The sequence below is a fragment of the Macaca nemestrina genome, chromosome 4, assembly GCF_043159975.1.
Source record: "Macaca nemestrina isolate mMacNem1 chromosome 4, mMacNem.hap1, whole genome shotgun sequence".
Classification (NCBI taxonomy): Eukaryota; Metazoa; Chordata; class Mammalia; order Primates; family Cercopithecidae; genus Macaca; species Macaca nemestrina.
The window spans coordinates 109,921,416-109,940,713 of record NC_092128.1 but is presented as its reverse complement, the minus strand read 5'-3'; the positions used below and the strand labels follow the sequence as shown (position 1 = coordinate 109,940,713).

General features: G+C 42.0%; 1 protein-coding gene and 1 long non-coding RNA gene across 12 annotated transcripts in view; one reads left to right on the top strand and one right to left on the bottom strand.

Annotated features, from left to right (window-relative positions):
• Nucleotides 1-13,195, top strand: part of LOC105497762 (uncharacterized) — a 124,025-nt gene extending 110,830 nt beyond the window's left edge. For both annotated transcript variants that reach the window (XR_011622303.1, XR_011622304.1), the window contains exons 3-4: nt 12,171-12,269; nt 12,864-13,195. This is a non-coding gene — a long non-coding RNA (uncharacterized lncRNA). The remainder of the gene's footprint in view (nt 1-12,170; nt 12,270-12,863) is intronic.
• Nucleotides 1-19,298, bottom strand: part of LOC105497760 (POU class 6 homeobox 2) — a 498,182-nt gene that overhangs the window by 10,460 nt on the left and 468,424 nt on the right. For all 10 annotated transcript variants that reach the window (XM_011769091.2, XM_071095065.1, XM_011769088.2 and 7 more), the window contains one exon: nt 8,008-8,176. In XM_011769091.2, the coding sequence (XP_011767393.2) occupies nt 8,008-8,176 (169 nt within the window). The remainder of the gene's footprint in view (nt 1-8,007; nt 8,177-19,298) is intronic.

The window sequence follows — 19,298 nt, the reverse complement described above, 5'->3', positions numbered from 1 at the left end:
AAAAGTAACTTCTGGGAGTCTGGAGTGGGGGGAGGGGCAATATCAAAAACAGTTCAGCCTCTATGGAGTTTACAGTCTATAGGGGACTGGCATACAATGCTAATGCGTAAGAAACAATTAGAGAAAAATATCAGGCAGAGTATAATCGAGAACTAATGGTATGACATCCACACCGGGTGTGCAGAGACAGGAGAGAGGAGAGGAGGGAGGATTCATCTAGGTCTTCCCCAGTGGGCAGCTTTCAGAGAACGGAGGAGTCATATAGTCTGGTCAGCGGTGACAGCGTGCACACAGCCAGCAAGGCAGGGAGGAGCAAGGCACCGTGAGGACCTATAAGGTTTGTAGGGTGAAGCAGCAGTTCGTGCTAGAAGTGAATATTTCAGTGTAGCACAACGAGAATCTATGAGCATGGGCAGGGCAGGGGTGGGCAGTGACTATAAAACTGTTAAGATGAATAGAAATCCTGTTTTTTCTCCCAAAACTACTCCCAGAAGGCAGGCAATCCTCGGCTAACGAGATTTGTTTGGGTCGTCCCTAGTGGAGGCTGCGCTCTGGATCCCAAACCCCACGAGCACATCAGCCTGGAGCTGCTTCCGGGCTCGCTAAGGATTGTGGGAGCTCACTTCGGCAGTCACCGTCTCGAGCCGTTTTTCCTTTCCCCGTGAAAAAATTCCCTAGAGTAAAAGTTGCCCATGAGCAGCGTGCAAATAAAACCCAGCTTTCCTAGTGTTTATATTAAAAAAAATTACTTGCTAACATGTAAACATTTATTTCTAAAGGAAAATCTTCATTTTCCAAATTCTTCTGAAATGTTAGAAGATTTCACTGCCCCGGATGTACATTTGCACTTGGTAATGTCCAGTGGGCTGCAGCGGATTCTGGCTGCTCCTTCAGCTCCTCCTCATGTTCACACCACCCAGCCTCCAACCTGCTCCTTGCTCAGCCCGTTTTGTGACCCTGCGTTTAACGCATGCGTTCCCAATGAGGCTGATACTGGTTCTGAGGGGGAGGCAAGAAAAGTCTTAGTACAATGGCGTGGTCCCCCAAAGGGCCATAGTACATCAACAGAGCAGATGTGCAATATATCTGTGGTATTAAAATGTTATGGACGGGTGGGGTGGGGAGGAAGGAGGGCAATTAAGATTAACAATCAAACAAACAAAACACCTAAAAATGCTCCTTGCAGGGGGAGTGGGGTGATAATAAAACAATAGCTGAGAGCTGGGCGCGGTGGCTCACGCCTGTAATCCCAGCACTTTGGGAGGCCGAGGCGGGCAGATCAGGAGGTCAGGAGATCAAGACCATCCTGGCTAACACAGTGAAACCCTGTCTCTACTAAAAAATACAAAAAATTAGCCTGGCGTGGTGGCAGGTGCCTGTAGTCCCTGCTATTCGGGAGGCTGAGGCAGGAGAATGGCGTGAACTGGGGAGGCAGAGCTTGCAGTGAGCCGAGATCGTGTCACTGCACTCCAACCTGGGAAACAGTGAGACTCTGTCTCAAAAAAAAAAAAAAAAGCTGAGAAACCCTGGTTTACAGAAGAGAGTACAGAATGGTACAGTGAGAGAGGGGTCTGGCCTCTCTGAGAGAGGGAAGAAGGGTTTGGCAGTCTTGCAAGGGTGTGAGCATGGAGGTTTGAAACTGAAAAAATGGAAAGCTGGAGACATTCCACGTAACAATATCACTTTTAGGACTGTGATTTTCTTAATTTGGCAGGTATAAGAGTCACCGGTTTGGGTCCAGGGATGTGCATTTTTAACAAGTAACATAAGCGATTCTGATGCAGGGGATCTGCTGACAACTACAGAAAGAAATCCTTCTTTGTGGCCCTGGCTCGACCAAGTCTGGGTGTGGTGCCCTCTGTGTGCCATTGTCTCTACTGATCCTTTACCATTATTCAGCAGGCTTCACTACACAGAAAACTTGCTCTCTTACCTGTATAGGACTGATGGGCCAGACAGGTCTGTTGAGCAGGAGCTCCGGGGCAGCCATCCCCCCTTGGCCCTTTCCTTACCCCACTCTCACTACATATGGCAAGTGGTCAAGATCTGGGAATCAGTGGGCTGGGAAAGTAAAATTTTTGCCTTTATTAGCCCCATCTCTAGATCAGCTAGATTCAGTTGAATTAACCAGTATGTGAGGGGCAGGTCTTTAATCTGGAAGGGTTTCCATGGTCTACTCCAGTCCCAGGGCCTGCGTTGCCACCAGACAGTGGCACAGGATTGGGCAGGTTTATGACTTGGGCTGACATTTTATGTAAATGTGTCCTCTCATCTTTCTTCCCTTCCCCTGCTGTCTATTGTTTATGTGTCCTTACTAGTTCCTTGAGACTATCAACTGAATCTGTATGTGTGATCGTGCAGGCTGCTTTTTGTGAGATCACTGACAATAACCAGAGTTGAAAAGGAAGCTATGGACTTTTAGCCTGTGTGCATTGATGGTGTTGTGTGGATTATCAAACTTTCACTTTAAAGCTCAGAGGGATGGGAGCCTGGGCTACTGAGCCCAGTATCTTCCATGAGGCCCCCAAGAAAGAGTTATTCCACCAGGAAGTTGAATTCCTTCTTCTTCCTCTGACAGTTTCCACTCTTGTATTTTCTCCTGGTTCTACTTAGATCCGTGATAAAATAGAAATTCTATGAAATTTAAACAGGGTGATGGTCTATTGGACAAAGTAGCATCTCTCTGCAAAATTTGTTGATTGCTGGAGGTGAACACTCAGATTTCTTTATATTAGTGTTCTTATCCATAAAACTCAGATGGCAAAATGTTATTGTTATCGTTTTGCTCCATGGGTTCTGAGACTACAAAAATCTTCCCATTCAAAAAAGGAGTCCACTTCTAGATAAACAATAGCTTTACCCTGATTACTACATGTGGGACTTGTCTTCACACGTTGGAAGAATTCATTAGATGGTGTCTGTAAGATGTTTTGAATTCATCAAAAGACTAATGCTCTTTTTTTAATCCCAAAGTTTCTGCTTAAACTCTTGAGGTTGTTTCACTGTGAGAATAGTTTCCCTTCCTTAAGGAATATACACTTTTTTGGCTTGAAAAGGGGAAATAAGAGGTTACTGTGGTAAACAGAGTCCTCCCTGGAATGCTGCCTTAGCTCAGAATTTCACATTCTGTCCTGGGATAGGTCAATCTGGCTTTCTGTCATCTATTCTCCTGGCTATGGGGAGGCTGGGTTCATTTTAAGGATGAATCTCAAGGCCACCTTGATGGGAACTTCAGGGAAAATCCTCAGCTCTCTCACAAGGTGGATCCAGCACTTTTAACCAGCTCTAGGGAAACTCAATCTGGGGCTTCTATGGAGGGCGGAGGAAGTGGCATCTTTTATAGAAGTTTGCTCCAGATTACATGAGCCTGATATATTAAAGACACGGCCAGAAAATAATAGCAATGATGGCCAGGGTCCACCCTGAGTCTGACCCTTTGATCAACTTATAGAGGAATTAACTGGCCTGGGGACTTAGGCTAACATGGCATTGAAAATTGGCAGTGACTCATAAATATAATGATGATGTTTCCAAAATCAAGCCTGGGATGCATGAACTGAAAGTAAAAAAGATTTTTATGGGCGCTAAATGCAAACTGCGTGAAAACAAACCTGCTTTGTAGAATCTGGTTGCACGGTCACCGGGCCCATACTGAATTGAGTGCTCAGGATGCATCAGTCAGGACAGAGTTTTGCTTTATTTTTTATTATTATTATTTTTTAATTTAGCTCCTTCCCACTCTTAGCCCGGGCATCAGTGTAAGGTGCTGCTAAATGGGTTGAATGGTCACCATGCATCAACATCATCTTTCCATGATTCCTGATTTGTAGGATTGTTATGAGAGTAATATACATCTTTAAATAAGCTTCTAAAGGTATGAATTAATTAATTAACTATCTTATGTAAATAGCTGTCTGCTTTTTAGTGCTAGTCTCACAGCAAATAATGGGCATATTTACCACATATTTCTGAGAAATAGGAAGCCATTTGGGAGTTTGCAATGCAATTTGGGAGAACAGTCTTTTTGCAATATGGTGACCTCTTTGGGATGTAGAAAATGGCATGGATTGTGAATCAGGGTGTTTCACTGTGCTATATGCTATCGGCATGCAACTTTAAGTTCATTTTATAGCTTTGTTTTTTGCTGGAACTAACTATAAGTCATTTGCTGTCTAAGGATCAAGCTTAGGTGTTGAGAAAATGTATACTGGAAAAAAATCCAGCAAGCAATCAAAATCCTAAATCTACCTATTTCTAAACAGTGCACTGTAAATCTTAAACCTGATTGGGACATTTGTCAAGTCACTTGTTTGACTCTTCTTCTGACTTTCTAAAAACCCTGCTTATAAAAACTGTATCCACCTCTGATGATTATGGAGACTGAGCAAGGTTTAATACAAGGCAAGGTGCTAGAAATAAGTACTGTGCAGATTTTCTTTTTTTTTTTTTTTTTGAGATGGAGTCTCGCTCTGCCGCCCAGGCTGGAGTGCAGTGGCCGGATCTCAGCTCACTGCAAGCTCCGCCTCCCGGGTTTACGCCATTCTCCTGCCTCAGCCTCCCGAGTAGTTGGGACTACAGGCGCCCGCCACCGCGCCCGGCTAGTTTTTTGTATTTTTTAGTAGAGACGGGGTTTCACCGTGTTAGCCAGGATGGTCTCGATCTCCTGACCTCGTGATCCGCCCGTCTCGGCCTCCCAAAGTGCTGGGATTACAGGCTTGAGCCACTGCGCCCGGCCAGATTTTCTAATAAGTATGCATGTTTGGTAGTTCTGAGCCCAGACGTGCTGTCCTTTGCATATGAATATCTTGTATCATTACTAAGGTATTAACTCAACATTCTCTTGCTTGCAGTGGGCAAAACTTTTGTATGATCCACCTATTCTAGTTCATCTGGCATATGGCAGGTTAGCCAACACTAGGATGACAGTCTTTGACAATGACATGGAGGACTCATTGGTCATGGTTTTGACCAAAGTTTTGGTGATATTGTGATGTAATAAGATGTATATATATATACACAACACCTTGGTCTTCATCCTTGGTTCCTGGCACAGAGCTCCTTAGACTCTTATAATTTCCTAACAAACAGGGGTGCTAGACTCTTATAATTTCCTAACAAACAGGGGTGCTTCTGTTCTAATATTTAGTCTTTGAGCCCACTTCCTGACACGGAGTTCCTAAATCCTTTGGAATGTCCTGGATGATAGGAGCATCTTTTGTTCTAATGAGGTGATTCTTAGGGGCTCCTGGATAGCTTCATGATAACGGCAGGTCATCAGAAAGACAAAGCCATGATTAGAAGCTTGAAGCTTTTAGCCCCACCTCGACTCTTTAGGGAGAGAAGAGGGGCTGGAGACTGAGTTAATAATCAATCATGTCTACATGATGCAGCTGCCACAAAAATCACTAAGGTATGGAATTCAGAGAGCTTCCAAGTTGGTGAAAACATCCACATTCTGAGAGACTGGTGCACTCCAACTCTACAGGGGCAGAAATTCCTGCATTTGGAATCCTTCCAGACCTCGCCCTGTGTACCTCTTCATCTAGCTGTTCATATGTATTTTTTATCGTATCCTTTATAGTAAACCAGTAGATGTGTATTTCTCTGCATCCTGTGAGCCATCATAGCAAATTATGGAACCAGAGGGTTATGATCCATGTACTATTCATTCTGTAGTTGGGTTTTGAGACAGAAGGGAATTAACTAAACAACATGCTCAAAATTTGTGGCAACTCTAAGTCCAGCAATGGGTTAGGGCATAATGCGACCCTAGTGGTACTGTTAGACCCTCTTGGCCTGCAGAGACAACTGTGGAGCTAGCTTGGTGTCATTCAAGCTCTGCATAAGGGTTTGAAGTTCCCGGCTTCAATTGCATGTGGTAAAAGAGTCTCTCTTTCCCAAGTCTATATATTTTATACCAAGGATATGTAATATGGTTCACTCATCATAAACCTAGAACTTATATGTCCCACTGGCTACTGTGCAGTGGAAGTTCCATCTGGCCCATTAAAGTATCTCTGTTACTGATTTCTGAAAAAGGCTAATCCTTCACTGCCCAGCTGTGACAGGGGACTAGAGAGAACCTAGTTCCATCCATCTGACTGTCTGCTGTCTGCCATCCACTCATTCATCTTTCTGTCCATCTTACACATATTAACTATTTACCTTGTGTGAAACATTGTATTAGTAGGAGGTTGTTTGTACTTCTTTTTCATATTTAATTTATTTCTTCTCTGTAAAATGCTAAACTTTGGTTCCTTTTCTTTCAGGACCAAAGCTTAACAGCCTATCCTAAATTTATGACCTTGCTGCCATTTAGAAATGGAGTATTTTGCAAAAACTTGTACAGAATATTGAAGTGTAACAAAGTTTGACTCTTTTCCCTAGGATTTTTTTTTTTAATTAGGGGAAATCTGACTATAATTAAATTTGCTTTATCCTTAACTTTATGCAAGTCAGACTAGAGTTTCTGGAGAGGGTTGTATATCTAAACAACCTAAAATACAGTTGATGGAAAATGCATATGTATCCTGAAACTCTGGTGTTGACCCATCTTTAAGATCAACAGCATCCAGGTTAGTCTGGTGAAGTACCTGGGCATTTTTTCTTTTTTTGAGATGGAGTTTTGCTCTTGTTGCCCAGGCCGGAGTGCAATGGCATGATCTCGGCTCACTGCAACCTCCACCTCCCGGATTCAAGTGATTCTCTTGTCTCAGTGTCCCAAGTAGCTGGGATTGCAGGTGCATGCCACCATGCCCGGCTAATTTTTGTATTTGTAGTAGAAACCCAGTTTCATCATATTGGTCAGGCTGGTCTTGAACTCCTAACCTCACATGATCTGCCCGCCTTGGCCTCCCAAAGTGCTAGGGTTATAGGCATGAGCCACTGTGCCCGGCCTACCCAGGCATTTTAACATCTTTCCATAATGCCTCATTCCGTTTTCTTCCCCACCCACAAGCATCTTTCTTGCCTGAATTATCAGTATAATTGAATAGAGACATACATCTATGTAATTATTTTTCTTTTTTGAGGAGAATTACTTGTCGGGGAGGTCATGGCAACCCTCTATTTTGCTTTAAGATTTGCCCCATGATATATAAGATCCTACTGTTCCTGTTATAACAGGTCATTCATGACACTTGACCAAACACAGATCCTCACATGTCCTCATTTTATGGCACAGATGCCTATGCAGGCGTCCATAGCTGCTGGATTTTTGGTCCCTGGTGAATTGCAATCTATGCACATGTTCCACAGTTTTATAGATAAGTAAAAACTACATTAACGGTGACTGACATTAAATCAGACCATTATCCCATCCATCTTAACATGCTGTTATTTGCATGTGATAAATATACTACCTATCCCTAGGGCCAAATACCATTCTAATAACTATATATATATACATATATAGGCTATTTAGGGAGGCAGACTTGCAGGCTTATCCTGTTTTATGAATGGTTGTTCAGAGATTTCTCATCTGATTCTGGCCCATGCAGCTTCCCCCACATGCCACTTGAGGTGGCTTATTGTACGCACACACCCACCCGCCCACAGGCTTGCTCTCTTTTATTTCCTCTGACACCTACAAATAGAATGGCAGGGGACTTCAAACACACGGAAAAGCAGCTTGACCTGCCAACTGAGTGCCTGTTGTTGGTTATTTCAGTTGTGAGCTATGTGGCTCATGCTCTGAAAGCTGATCAGTTGCTACCTTCTGAAGTGGCAGGACTGACTCAGCACACCAGCAACCACTTAAGATGGAACCTGGTCCTTGATAGCCACTAATCCGGGGAGTGTGCTTTGGGGGCCTGCTTCCCTAAGGAACCATCTGGTCCTGGGGACGGACTTCATCTCAGTATTGACCTAGCAGTGCCAGGAAATTCCTCTGCAGCATTGAGAGAAAGAGAGAGCAAGAGAGAGTGAGAGAGAGACAAGAAGGAAGACATTGCAAATAGGCAACAAGAAGGCCACCGTGATTTAAACCGAGCCAGAAAGGATACTTACTGCTGACTAACTGGCCCACGCTCAAAGCTGAAGAAGAGGAGGATGAGGAGGAAGAAGAGGAAGCCTGCCGGACGGGACTTTGAGACATGGTTGCTTGGCTGTGAGCCAGGTGCAGAAGGTTGCCTTGGGAGGCTGCTTGACCCACTGACGTCTGGGAGGGTTGGTGGAGCTACATGAGGGGATGTAAAAAAAAAAATACACAAATGAATGAAAAATTAGGGGGAAAATGCCTGGGAAAAGAAGTTTCATCTGGGGGTGAATCATTTTATTTCCAAGAATATATACTTCTCAGGAAGAGTGCACACCCTACACAGCAGGCAGGCATTTTTTTTTTTTTTTTTTTTTTTTTTTGTAGAACACATATTGCCACTTGCTTGACAGGCATTTTATTAGTAATTCTAAATATATTATTAATTCCCTACTTGGCTTGTTAGAGCACCCAATTTTCTACATTTCTCGACCCTGGCATGTGGCTGGACCTTTCTGTCTATTCATACAATTACAGCACACTTGACAGGCTTCTCAAATAAGTATAGATAAAATATAACACCATCAACTCAGACTGGGAAAGTAAAACTTAAAGGTGTGGCTGTGCCCCACCATTTTATCCTATGTAACTGGTATTTTTAGAAAAGTTCCAATGTAGGCTGAGTGTGTGTGGGAACTTCCTCCTCTTACAGACTCTAGAGTCTGGATGGGTTTCCGTGGAGTTGATAAAATGCTCTCTGATATCCTAAGGAAAATTCAGAGAGAAGATGGGGAGTCAGGACAAAAATTTCCAGTGGGATTTCTAGCTCTCAGTTGTGACTTTCTTACTCTGTGCCAGTCACTGTATTAAAGACATTGACTAATTTTCCTATCAGCCTGTGGTGTGAGTACTATTTCCAACCCTCTCTCATAAACGGGGAAGCCGAGGCACAGAGAAGCTAAAGGATTTTATAGGTTCAGCCAGCAAGTGCAGAGGAGCTGGTCTCTGGACACATGAAGTCTGACCCTGGGACCCGGGCTCTTGGTCATGATGCCACAGGAAGAATTAATTTAATTTTAAAAATTGTGTGTGTGGTAAGGAAGGCTGTCTTTATATACATTTATTCATGATTCCTCTACAGGTTATCAAAGGACTGTTGTTCTGAGAGGTGAGAGGAGCTCAGCTGAGGAGAGAAAGGAGAGAGGGAAGGGAAATGCTTGCAGGTTCTAGGTCTACTTGGAGGCCCAGGAGGGATGTCTCTCCATCTTTTTTTTTTTTTTCTCCTGGAAAGCTGCCATAAGGGCAGGCCAGGACCCCAAGCAGGTAGACAACGAGCCTCAGCATTAGCCACCTTTGTTGATTGGATGTAGCATTTTTTGGTTTGCAAAGTGCTTTCATATCCATCGTCATTCTCACAGAGGTGCAGCAAGGCTTTTGTAACAAGGAATCAGCCTGTGAGTAGAATTAGGTCAGGACCTGACCTTTGGTGGGAGAGTGAGCTACCCCCCAAACAGGCACCAATCTGAGAAGATCTACCACCTTGTTAGCACCTAAGAGCCAGCCTGAGGTGTTTCAACTTCATATTTGTCACTGCTTTCCCAGTGTGTGTGTGTTCATTTTTTCATTCAACTTTATTGAGATGTAATTTACACATAATAAAATAAATCCATTTTAAACACAGAGTTTGATGAGTTTTGTCAAATGTGTACACATGTGAAACCACCACCACAATCAAGTTATAGAACCTCCTAATCATTCCACAATGCTCCCTCCTCTCCTTTGTCTTCAATTTCCCCTCAACTCCCTGCCCTAGACAGCCACTACCCTGATTTCTGTAACTCTGGATTCATTTGTCTGAGTCCGGAAATGGAATCATACAGTACGTACTCTTTTTGTATCTGGCTTCTTTTGCTTGGCATACTGTTTTCGAGATTCATTTATTTTGTTGCATGCCTTGGTAGTTCAGTTTTTTTTTTTTTTATTGCTGAATAGTATTCCCTTCCATACATATATGAATATGGTATATTGTTTATGAATTCACCTATTGGTGGGTATTTGGGTTGTTTCCAGTTTGGGGCCATGACGAATAAAGGTGTTATATAAACATTAATGAACAAGGTTGTGTGTCTACTTGTGTTTTTGTTTCTCTTATGTAAATACCTAGGAGTGGAACTGCTGGATCATACTGTAAATGCATGTTTAACTTTCTTAGAACCTCCCAAACTGATTTCCAAAGTGGTTATACCATTTTATGTTCCCACCAGCAATGTATGAGAATTCCAGTTGCTCCACATTCTCCCTAACACTTAGGATCATCATGCTTTCTAATTCCCTAAAGTGTTTTTATCAAATTAATATTTTTCCTTCAAACAATTGTTAGTTAGGGGCTACTCCGCAAATGTTCTTAAGGAGCTCTTTTCCCTTCTGGTCCCCTGTGGCAATAATAATGGCTCCCCGACTCACATGGTATTCCTATGCAGCAGATGTGCCTGGCAGGATTACATGAAGTAAATAACCAGCCTATGTGGCTGCTGAACATTAGAATCCAGGCTCCCATCCCACAGTGCAGGGATCTTCCCAGGAAACCACTTCGTGCCTCCTACAGAATTGCCTGCAGTTACATTTCAAGTGAACAGCTGTATTGTTATTCAGCTATGCAAAGTAGAGGCTAGATTACAAACCAAAGACAGTTACAATTGACATGGGATCCCAAATTAATATGCATCAAGCATCTGCCAAAGGTAATTAGCCAAACTGCTGAGCACATAATCAACAATTGAATCCAGTAAATTTTATACTGTAGGGACACACATTAAAGATTAAATCTATTTTTAATTTGCTTAATAAAATGTGATAGATATTTGCATGTCAATCTACCCCCATAACCTATTGAGTTGTCCTTCTAAATACTGTTACTTGGCAAAAGCTTTTTACAGTTTTGAGTTACTAAATCGTGAGACTGTCTTCAGTTTTACCATTGCATCAATGTTTTATTGGCCCTGGGTGTGGTAAAGAACCATCAAGGAACTGGAAAAGACACCAATTTAAATATTTCTTCCTCAGACACAACACAGTAAAGAAAAAATTACTAGGCTGCAATCTTGCTTAAGAGTCACTAGAGCAAGCTAGGGCTTATGCATTAAGCTAGGCAAGAGAAGAAATTTGAGATGAAAAGAAAATAATTATTTTAAGAACTTGTTCCATGTCCATACAGTCAAAAGGAGAGTCAAAAGGAATCTAAGATGTCTAAGAATCTAAGAAAGATATTTTTCTTCCAAAGTAAATAATCATTTCTTTTAGGACACTGGGGTCCTGCTTACCTCTATAGTTCAACCAGATAGTTCACAAAAACCAACACAAATTCTGCAAATTTCTTACTTGTCAAGGATCAAGAAGATTATATAAGCAGTGGCATCTTAATGGAGCCCATAGATTTCATTCCAATTGCCAGTGTAAATGTGTATCTGTTAATTCTAGAATCATTTGCAAGCTCAGATAGAATAACCTATTGTACATGTCAAAATCAGCCCAGAGACCGACCTCTCGCCTTCATAACGTCTTTCCTTAGAAAAACAGGACTTCAGAGGTACCACTTATGTGACCTTCCATCTCTAAAACTGTAATTCTTTCAGGTAAACTATGAAATATAGCACTATGTCATTGGAATTCTTAGTTTAATGTTTTTGGTGTATTAATCTTTAGAAATTTTATGCTTAAAATATATTTATCAAATAAGAAAAGACAAAGCAGAGATTTAAGCTAGTTTATGTAACAGCTCTGGGGTTCAATATAAAAAATTATGTTAAATAAGCAGCATTAGGAATATGTTACTTAATTTGATTTAATTATGTTGTTGTTTTGGATACTGACTTAACTGTAAAAATCGTGTATACTTGTATTGCATAACTATTGGCAAAAGAAATAGACACTTAAATACTAGGACATAACTGGACACAAAAATTGGAATAGTTTACCAAAAGAAAATGCAGGGAGTTAGGGAACAATCAGAAGCAGAAGAAAAAGTTTCTTTTCCTTACTGGAGGGAAAGGGAAACTTAGATGCTTCTATAAAGGCAGATGTTTTATTACATTGTCTTATTTTTGAAAGGCCAAATATATAGGTAGTGTTTACTGGATGCTTCCTACCTGTTTTTGTATCTATTATTTAAAATCCTGGCAATAGTCCTCCTTTTTAGGTATTGGTGATACCATTACAGAAGAGGAAACAGAGACTTAAAAAGATGAAATGACTTACTTGGGATTACACAGCTGGTACAAGTAAGCTTTGAATCCAGGTAAGTCTGACTCAAGAGCCAGCACTCCTTCCACTATGCCCCGCTGCCTCTCAACTCCCCGATCATTGGAGATGAGCAGTTACAGGTCAGGGAAACAGCAGGGAGCTCTAGCTGGGAAGTGTGGGACCAAATGAGGTATGTTCAAACTGATAGATCACGGTGAGCTACACTTTCAAGTTGATCAGCCATAGTGTAGATCATCATGATCTATCAATGTGGTTTTTTTTTCCTAATGTAAAATTTCAAATATTTTTCTGGTTTAAGAATTATTGCCTGCAGTTCCCTATTTAAAATGTCATATTTGAAAGAAAACATGGTTCTCTCAGGTGGCTAGAAGATTATCCAAAAATAATGTTATGATTTTAGTGCAGTCTGGGGACACATCTCAGATGCAGTTGCCTACAGATTGTTCTTTGCTTCATATAATTAATTCTGGTTATATGTACTACCCCCAAACTTACTCTTCTCAGTATTGTATCCTGTTTATATGATCATATTTTCTGTTTATTCACCATACTGTTAGTAGACTGCCTAAAGGAGCTTGAGTTTCTGTCCGTCTGAGTTTGCGTAATCACTTTCTTGCCTTTTTTTGAGCTGTGAGCCAGTTGTAAATAGGCTGAGAGCATGGAGAATCTGCAAGAAGAGAAAAGGAACAGCTCATGTGAGCCTGTGGCTGTGCATTTTCCAGAGGAGGAGGACTGGATGTCCATCCCACACACAGAATGACAAACGGAGCACAGGATGCAGGGTCTGAGATGCTTTCTACGTCCTGTTGGCTCTCACAGGCTTGCTCTCTTGGTTTGTTTTTATTGGTTGGCACTGCCAGGGTGTCTAATATATTCACCAAAAATAGATTGAAATAACAGCACGCTGTAAAGGCTTTCTTGATTTTCTGTGCCACTGATCCCCAGGTATCTTCTATGTGTTACGCGGTATATCCTTAATAATGTTTTAGTTTCTGGAATAAATCATCTTCTAATTAAATGTGTGATTGATATTAAAATAAGTGGGGTGGCAAGTGTCTTGGAAGGTGGAATAAAATGCAGAATGTACTAGGCAAGTTGGAAAGTGAAGGCATCTAAACAGAAAATTCAAATGGGATTAAATATAGAGAAACTCACTTAGGGAGGAAAAATCTCTCTAAATCTGCAAAGGCAAAATGAAGGAGGACTGGCCTTCTACAAAGATGTCAGAGAGCCATAGTGAACCCCAGGCTGAACCCTCCCTGTGCTGCAATGGAGGCAGTGAATACAACCCAGAGGGGCCTCACAGAAGCCAGAGTATGTGGGAAGGGCATCACTACTTGTCCTCCCTGCCTGCCCTAGTTGGCATTTTTTTGAGTAATGTGTACCTTGGAATAGCTTGAAGAGAAATTAAATCAGTGCTTCTCAAGATTTAGTTGCATCAAAATCACCTGGAGGGCTGTTAGAGCACAAATCCCTGGGCTCCACCCTGACTTTCTGATTTAGTAAGCCTGGGTTGGGGCTCAAGAATTTGCATATCTAACAAGTTTTCAGGTGATGCTGCTACTGTGGGTTGGAGGACCACACAGATTTTGGAAGGAGCTTCTCTTGGAAAAAGAGTCAAAGCACGTGGATCTGCTATGTCTAGACAAAAGAAGCCAGAACCCAGACATAATAAGAATTTTGATTAAGTAGGAGGGTATAATGAATGCCTGAGCCTTACTGAGGAGTTCATTCTACTGTGGACAACAGCACAAATTCAATTTGCTGAGAAATTTAGGGTTGACATCAGGATGATCTACCTTAAAACATTTGGAGGACCTGAAATATGATACAAAGGAGATTTTAGCTATCTTTGTGGGAAATTTGAAAAGAGGAGGAAGTTATCCTTTTGGCAGGGCTTAGGAGACTTACTGGGTTTTGCTTCCTGCTTTATTCTATGACAGTGAAACATCTCTTCAATGCAAGTAGGAAGAAGAGCCCCACATGTGAGGGTCCAGTACATGTGCCGCCTATCAGCAGGGGAGTAAGTATGGCAGAAACACCAATGGCCTCAAGATAGAGAAGGACAGCAGCATATCCTGTACCAGGCACTATGAAGACATGAGGAAGTGGGGAGTGTTAGAACGAGAGAAGGATTTAGTGGAGATATCTCAACATAGGCAGAGAAGGCCAAAGCAGTCACAAAACAAGCTTGGAACGTGCAATGAAAGCTCAGCAGGTACAAATGATGGAATGGAAGTTAGAGTTCAGTGCAGAGCTGCAAATGAGGGATTATATGCAATTGAGATAATGAGGTGGGAGAGCATGGAGAGAGGAAGGGGTTGACATTCAGAAAAGAAATAAACAGAGAAGACAGTGCTGCATGGAAGGACTTCCCAAGCCTCTGGCAGGCACAAATTTGGAACATACTGGGAAGTGACAGAAGTCACAGAATTGGAAAGACACAGAAGGGCCGGAGCTGGGCTTCTCTGGAAGCATGGCTAGGATGCTGGTGTCCTAGACAGTGAAATACGATAATTTGGCAGCAATTAAGCAAAACACAAGTGACTGAGCACCCACCATGGGCTGGGTCATGAACTGTGTGGATGAGGCTGAATCAGTTTGGTGGCTACTTTTCAAATGTAAACTCCTAATGATGATAGAGTTTGACAAAAATGAATGGAGTGGGTGAAGGTGGGACAAGGAGCAGAGATGAAGGAGAAATGCTTCACGGAGAGCATTCCAAAAGGCTTTACAGAGGAGGGAGGGATTCAGGGCAGAGGAGGGAGAGTGGATCCAGATCCCAGAGGATGCATAAGCAGGAGCTTGTCAGACAGGGAAGGTGGGAAGAGGTTCCAGGCCAGGGGCACAGAATGCACAGAAAGTACGAATGAACTGTGTCAGCCGAACTTGGCAGGGAGTGAGACCGGAGAAGTGAGCTATCCAGATACATGGCTGGAAGGTCAAAGGGCTGCTCTGCGTTGGGACCACCCATATACATTTCACCCACCTAGGCAAACCCTTAGTCTATTTTAGATACCTGGTGGGTGGGAATGCCTCATTTCTATCTCATTCTGGGTGGCTTGAGAAAAAACTGAGAATCAGTGATTCAGGCCAGGGCTAGGAAGGAACACTGATTTTTTTGAAAATTAGTAAGTGAATACATTTTTGTATTTACTTGAAAAATAATGGATGGATTTTGATAATTGCATGGCATTTTAAGAGAGCTAATTTGAATATGCTATCTCTCATTGGTTTTCTGTTAGTACCAAGATTACTTTTTGAGGAAAAACTTTGTGCCTTCATGGATGGTAGTCTCCAAGTATTACAGCTATGTTATTTAATTTTTGAAAAATCTTAATGCTTTGATTTTGCAAGTTGCAGATTTTTTTCCTTTCATTTGTCTCTCTCTGCCTTAATGATACTAAAAAGTCCTGTTAACTTTTGTCTGGATTTAGTCAAAAGGAGAATAAATCTACACAAAAATAATGTCTGTGTGGCTTAAGAAGAAACTACTAATTCATAGGTACGGGGCAATCAGGGAAAGAAAACCAGGGCCTCTGGAGCGACCCTGACTATGGGAGGTGTTCACCATATGCCACAGCAGCTATAGAATCCCTTAGAGGAAGCAAAAGGTTGCTTTTGAGCTCCACTAAGTATTTTTGTATTAAGTAATTTTTTTTCATGCACACAAAGATTCTCATCACTCTCTTATTTTCATCTGGTTGGTTGTTTGTTTGAGACAGAGTCTCACACTGTAACCCAAGCTGGAGTGCAGTGGTGCAATCTCAGGTCACTGCAACGTCTGCCCCCACAGGCTCAAGCGATTCTCGTGCCTCAGCCTCCCAAGCAGCTGGGACTACAGGCATGCGCCACCACACACAGCCAACTTTTTGTATTTTAGTAGAGATGGGGTTTCACCATGTTGCCCAGGGTGGTCTCGAACTCCTGAATTCAGGAGATCCACCTGCCTCACCCTCCCAAAGTACTGGGATTATAGGCACGAGGCACCATGCCCAGCCTTCATCTGGTTTTTTTCTGACTTTTATTTTCTGGTGTTGCTCACCAAGGATTTCTGATGTAATACAGTGGAAGTTAAATTTAGGGCTGTCAAATACTGGTGTATGTAAAAAAAAAAAATACTGTTTGTATTTCAGATGATCCTTTGCACGTTCTTCTCTCATCATTGGAATGAATCATCATCAGTGTGTTGGATACTACATTCTTAGATTCAGGCTCTTTTAATTAATGGTAGGCAGAGGTGAAAATCAAATTAAATATGTAATTACTTTTATTAAATTAAAACAAATCATTCCAGGTCATCTGGTCTGACAGTCCCATACTTTACTTCATGGAAGTGTACTTCTTTCTGAGTATGAGTTAGGGAGCTCTCTGTTCCTGTAATTTATGACATATTTTACCATCAGAACTATGCTCTTGTGAGAACTATGCTCTTGTCATAAATCACATGAAAAAATAAATTGAGAAACTTCTCTACTGTATGACAGAAATCCTTTATTTTTTAGTGGTTGTTCATATTATATTTCTTCAATGTAAAGGGTAATATTTAAAGAAAAAAATTGAAGACCACTATCCTTATGCCTCTTGAGCTTTTAGCTTTTTGACTCAGGGGCTTTTATGATCTGCGAGCCTCAGAATCACAGCTTTTACATCTGGGACTCACACTTGTGCATCTCCTGTCAATTTGCCCAACTTGTTAGCTTGATTGCATGTTCTCATCGTGTCTCAACTGGAGCCAATGCCAAGAAATAAAGTCATTCATTTATTTCTACCATTTCCATGGTATTTCTGACCGGGTTCACCATCAGTTTTCTGGGTATTCCTGGGACTAGGACAGACCACTGGCACATGCCTTGAACAAGAGGGACAGGTCCGCTGGTGCCTGCCGTGACTTGGGTATTTGAGATGGTTCCCGCATTGCTCTTTTCAGCTGTGCTCATGTGTTCTCTCAGCGTGCACATACGAGAGAGGTGCACATATGTGTACTGGTTAAGGGAGCCTGCTCTTTGGGATGCTAGTTGTAGCTGACATGTTGGTTGGGGTGTACTTTGTTGGATTTGCAAGGTACATCCCCAAGAAGCTGGCTGTTTTTTCCAGTTGCTAATCTCCAATCCTGCAATGAAGGGGACAGTGGTGGTGGTTAGACTAGCAGAGGACTGACCACATGTTGCTGCAGTAGGAACAAGTTTTCGTTCCGGGGCCAACAGATGCTGCGTGAGAAGGCTCCTGAGGTGTGCCTGGGCCTGTGAGAAAGACTGTGGACATGGATGACTGATATCTGCTGTGAGCAGGGGGTTAGGAGTGGCACCATTCCTGCATCTTATTTGCTATTTCTTGGTTAGGCCTTTCTCCTCCTGGATCAAAACTGTCCTACTCCTGATCTAGAGCTGCAATTTTGTGTCACAGCTGTAGTCTATCACCCACACTCACCTTTGAAATTCAAGGTGAGAGTGAGAGCTACTTTATATTAAATGTTAATGATTTCTAACTAATTCATCACCTTTTTGGCAATTTACAACTGGCTTTGCTGACAGAAAAGGTTTTTAGCAGATTGTAGAAAAAGAGGCCAATTTCTCCATCTTTTCCCCCAGAGATAATTTTGAACACATAGTTGAAACAGATGAAACTAGGGTTTAAAAGGCCAATGAAAGATAGAGAACCTTGCCTTATTTGAGGAACTACTTAGAAGGTAGAGAATCAAATGGAAATAGTGTAAATAGTAAATAGTGAAATAAACCAGCTGAGAGATGGGGGGAAGAAAAGTTCTTAATGATAAGATTGGCAGAGACTGCTTGGGATAAAGCTGAGGAAGAAGAGGTGGCGTCCCAGGCTACAGATTTAGATTTCGAGTGAGAAGACAAAGTCTCTGTCTCCGGAAAGTGTACGGATTCAGACCTCGCTGGGATTCTCCTGGTGTTGGCTCCGTCGCTGGGTGAAGTTCCCTTGTTAAATACTCTAATAGATCCCTTCACTTCTCCCTCATGGTACTTACTGCTGTCGTAGGGACATATTTGTACAAGTCTTTGGTGAATGTACATCTTCCTCACTACACTATAAGCTTCATGAAGGAAGAGTTCATGGCATCTGTCTTGCCCACCAACACAGCCTAGCTTCCTGGTACCAATGCCAGACACATGGTAGGTGTCCGTTAAATAGATTTTTTTTTGTACTCATTGAACAAGCAACTGGATTTTCCAAGCATAGTCTCTAAGAGTCACCAAGAATGGGCTTGTTTTCATGGTTGGATCAGGAGCCAAATGCAGGCAATAACTGAGGTCTCTGGAAGGCTATTTCTGCATTGTTGTAGATAAATGATAATATTGGGACTTTCTTCTTGCCTTCTCTTTATATTTTATTTCCTTGCTAACTGCTTTACATTATACAGCTTTCTGACTTCACATAAAGCCATGTGCTCGGTTATATACTCACTCTTAGTCTTCATCATTCCTGTCCACCATCTTTCTTTTGTTAGTGTACGCTCCAGCTTTAACTCTGGGTCTTAGCCTTGCCCACCTCTCACTTCTTAACTCACTCAGCTAAGGAGCTCATTTCAACACGTTTCAAACAGGGACAATCCAGACTTTAAAAAGTTGTAACAGAGAAATAGAGGAATTGATGTTTCTTCATTGCTTTACTTAATTTTATTTCTGCAGCATTTGATGCTCGTCCACTTCCTCTTCCTACTTTTTTGAAACACTTGGATGCTAGATCACCACACTCCAGGTTTCTCTTCTAGTTACCCAATCATTTCTTCTCTCATTTTTCCTCCTCCATTCCTTAAATGCTGGTGTTTCCCAGGAGAGACTCCTTGGTCTTCCTTCCCTTGCTTCTCATGCTTTTTCCAATTTTTTTCTTCCCTTGCTCCTCTTGCTTTCTCTGGTGTCTCCTTTGTTTTCAGCTACAACAAATGTACTCATGACTTGACTCCCATATACTCATGACTCAACTCCAAGTACATGCTCTCATTAATTCTTTTTTGTGTTTTGCTATAGACTCCTAAATGGTTTGCTCACAGTAGATGGTTTACTTCAGTTCAACCTCTGTAGTGCCAGCAGAGTTATTT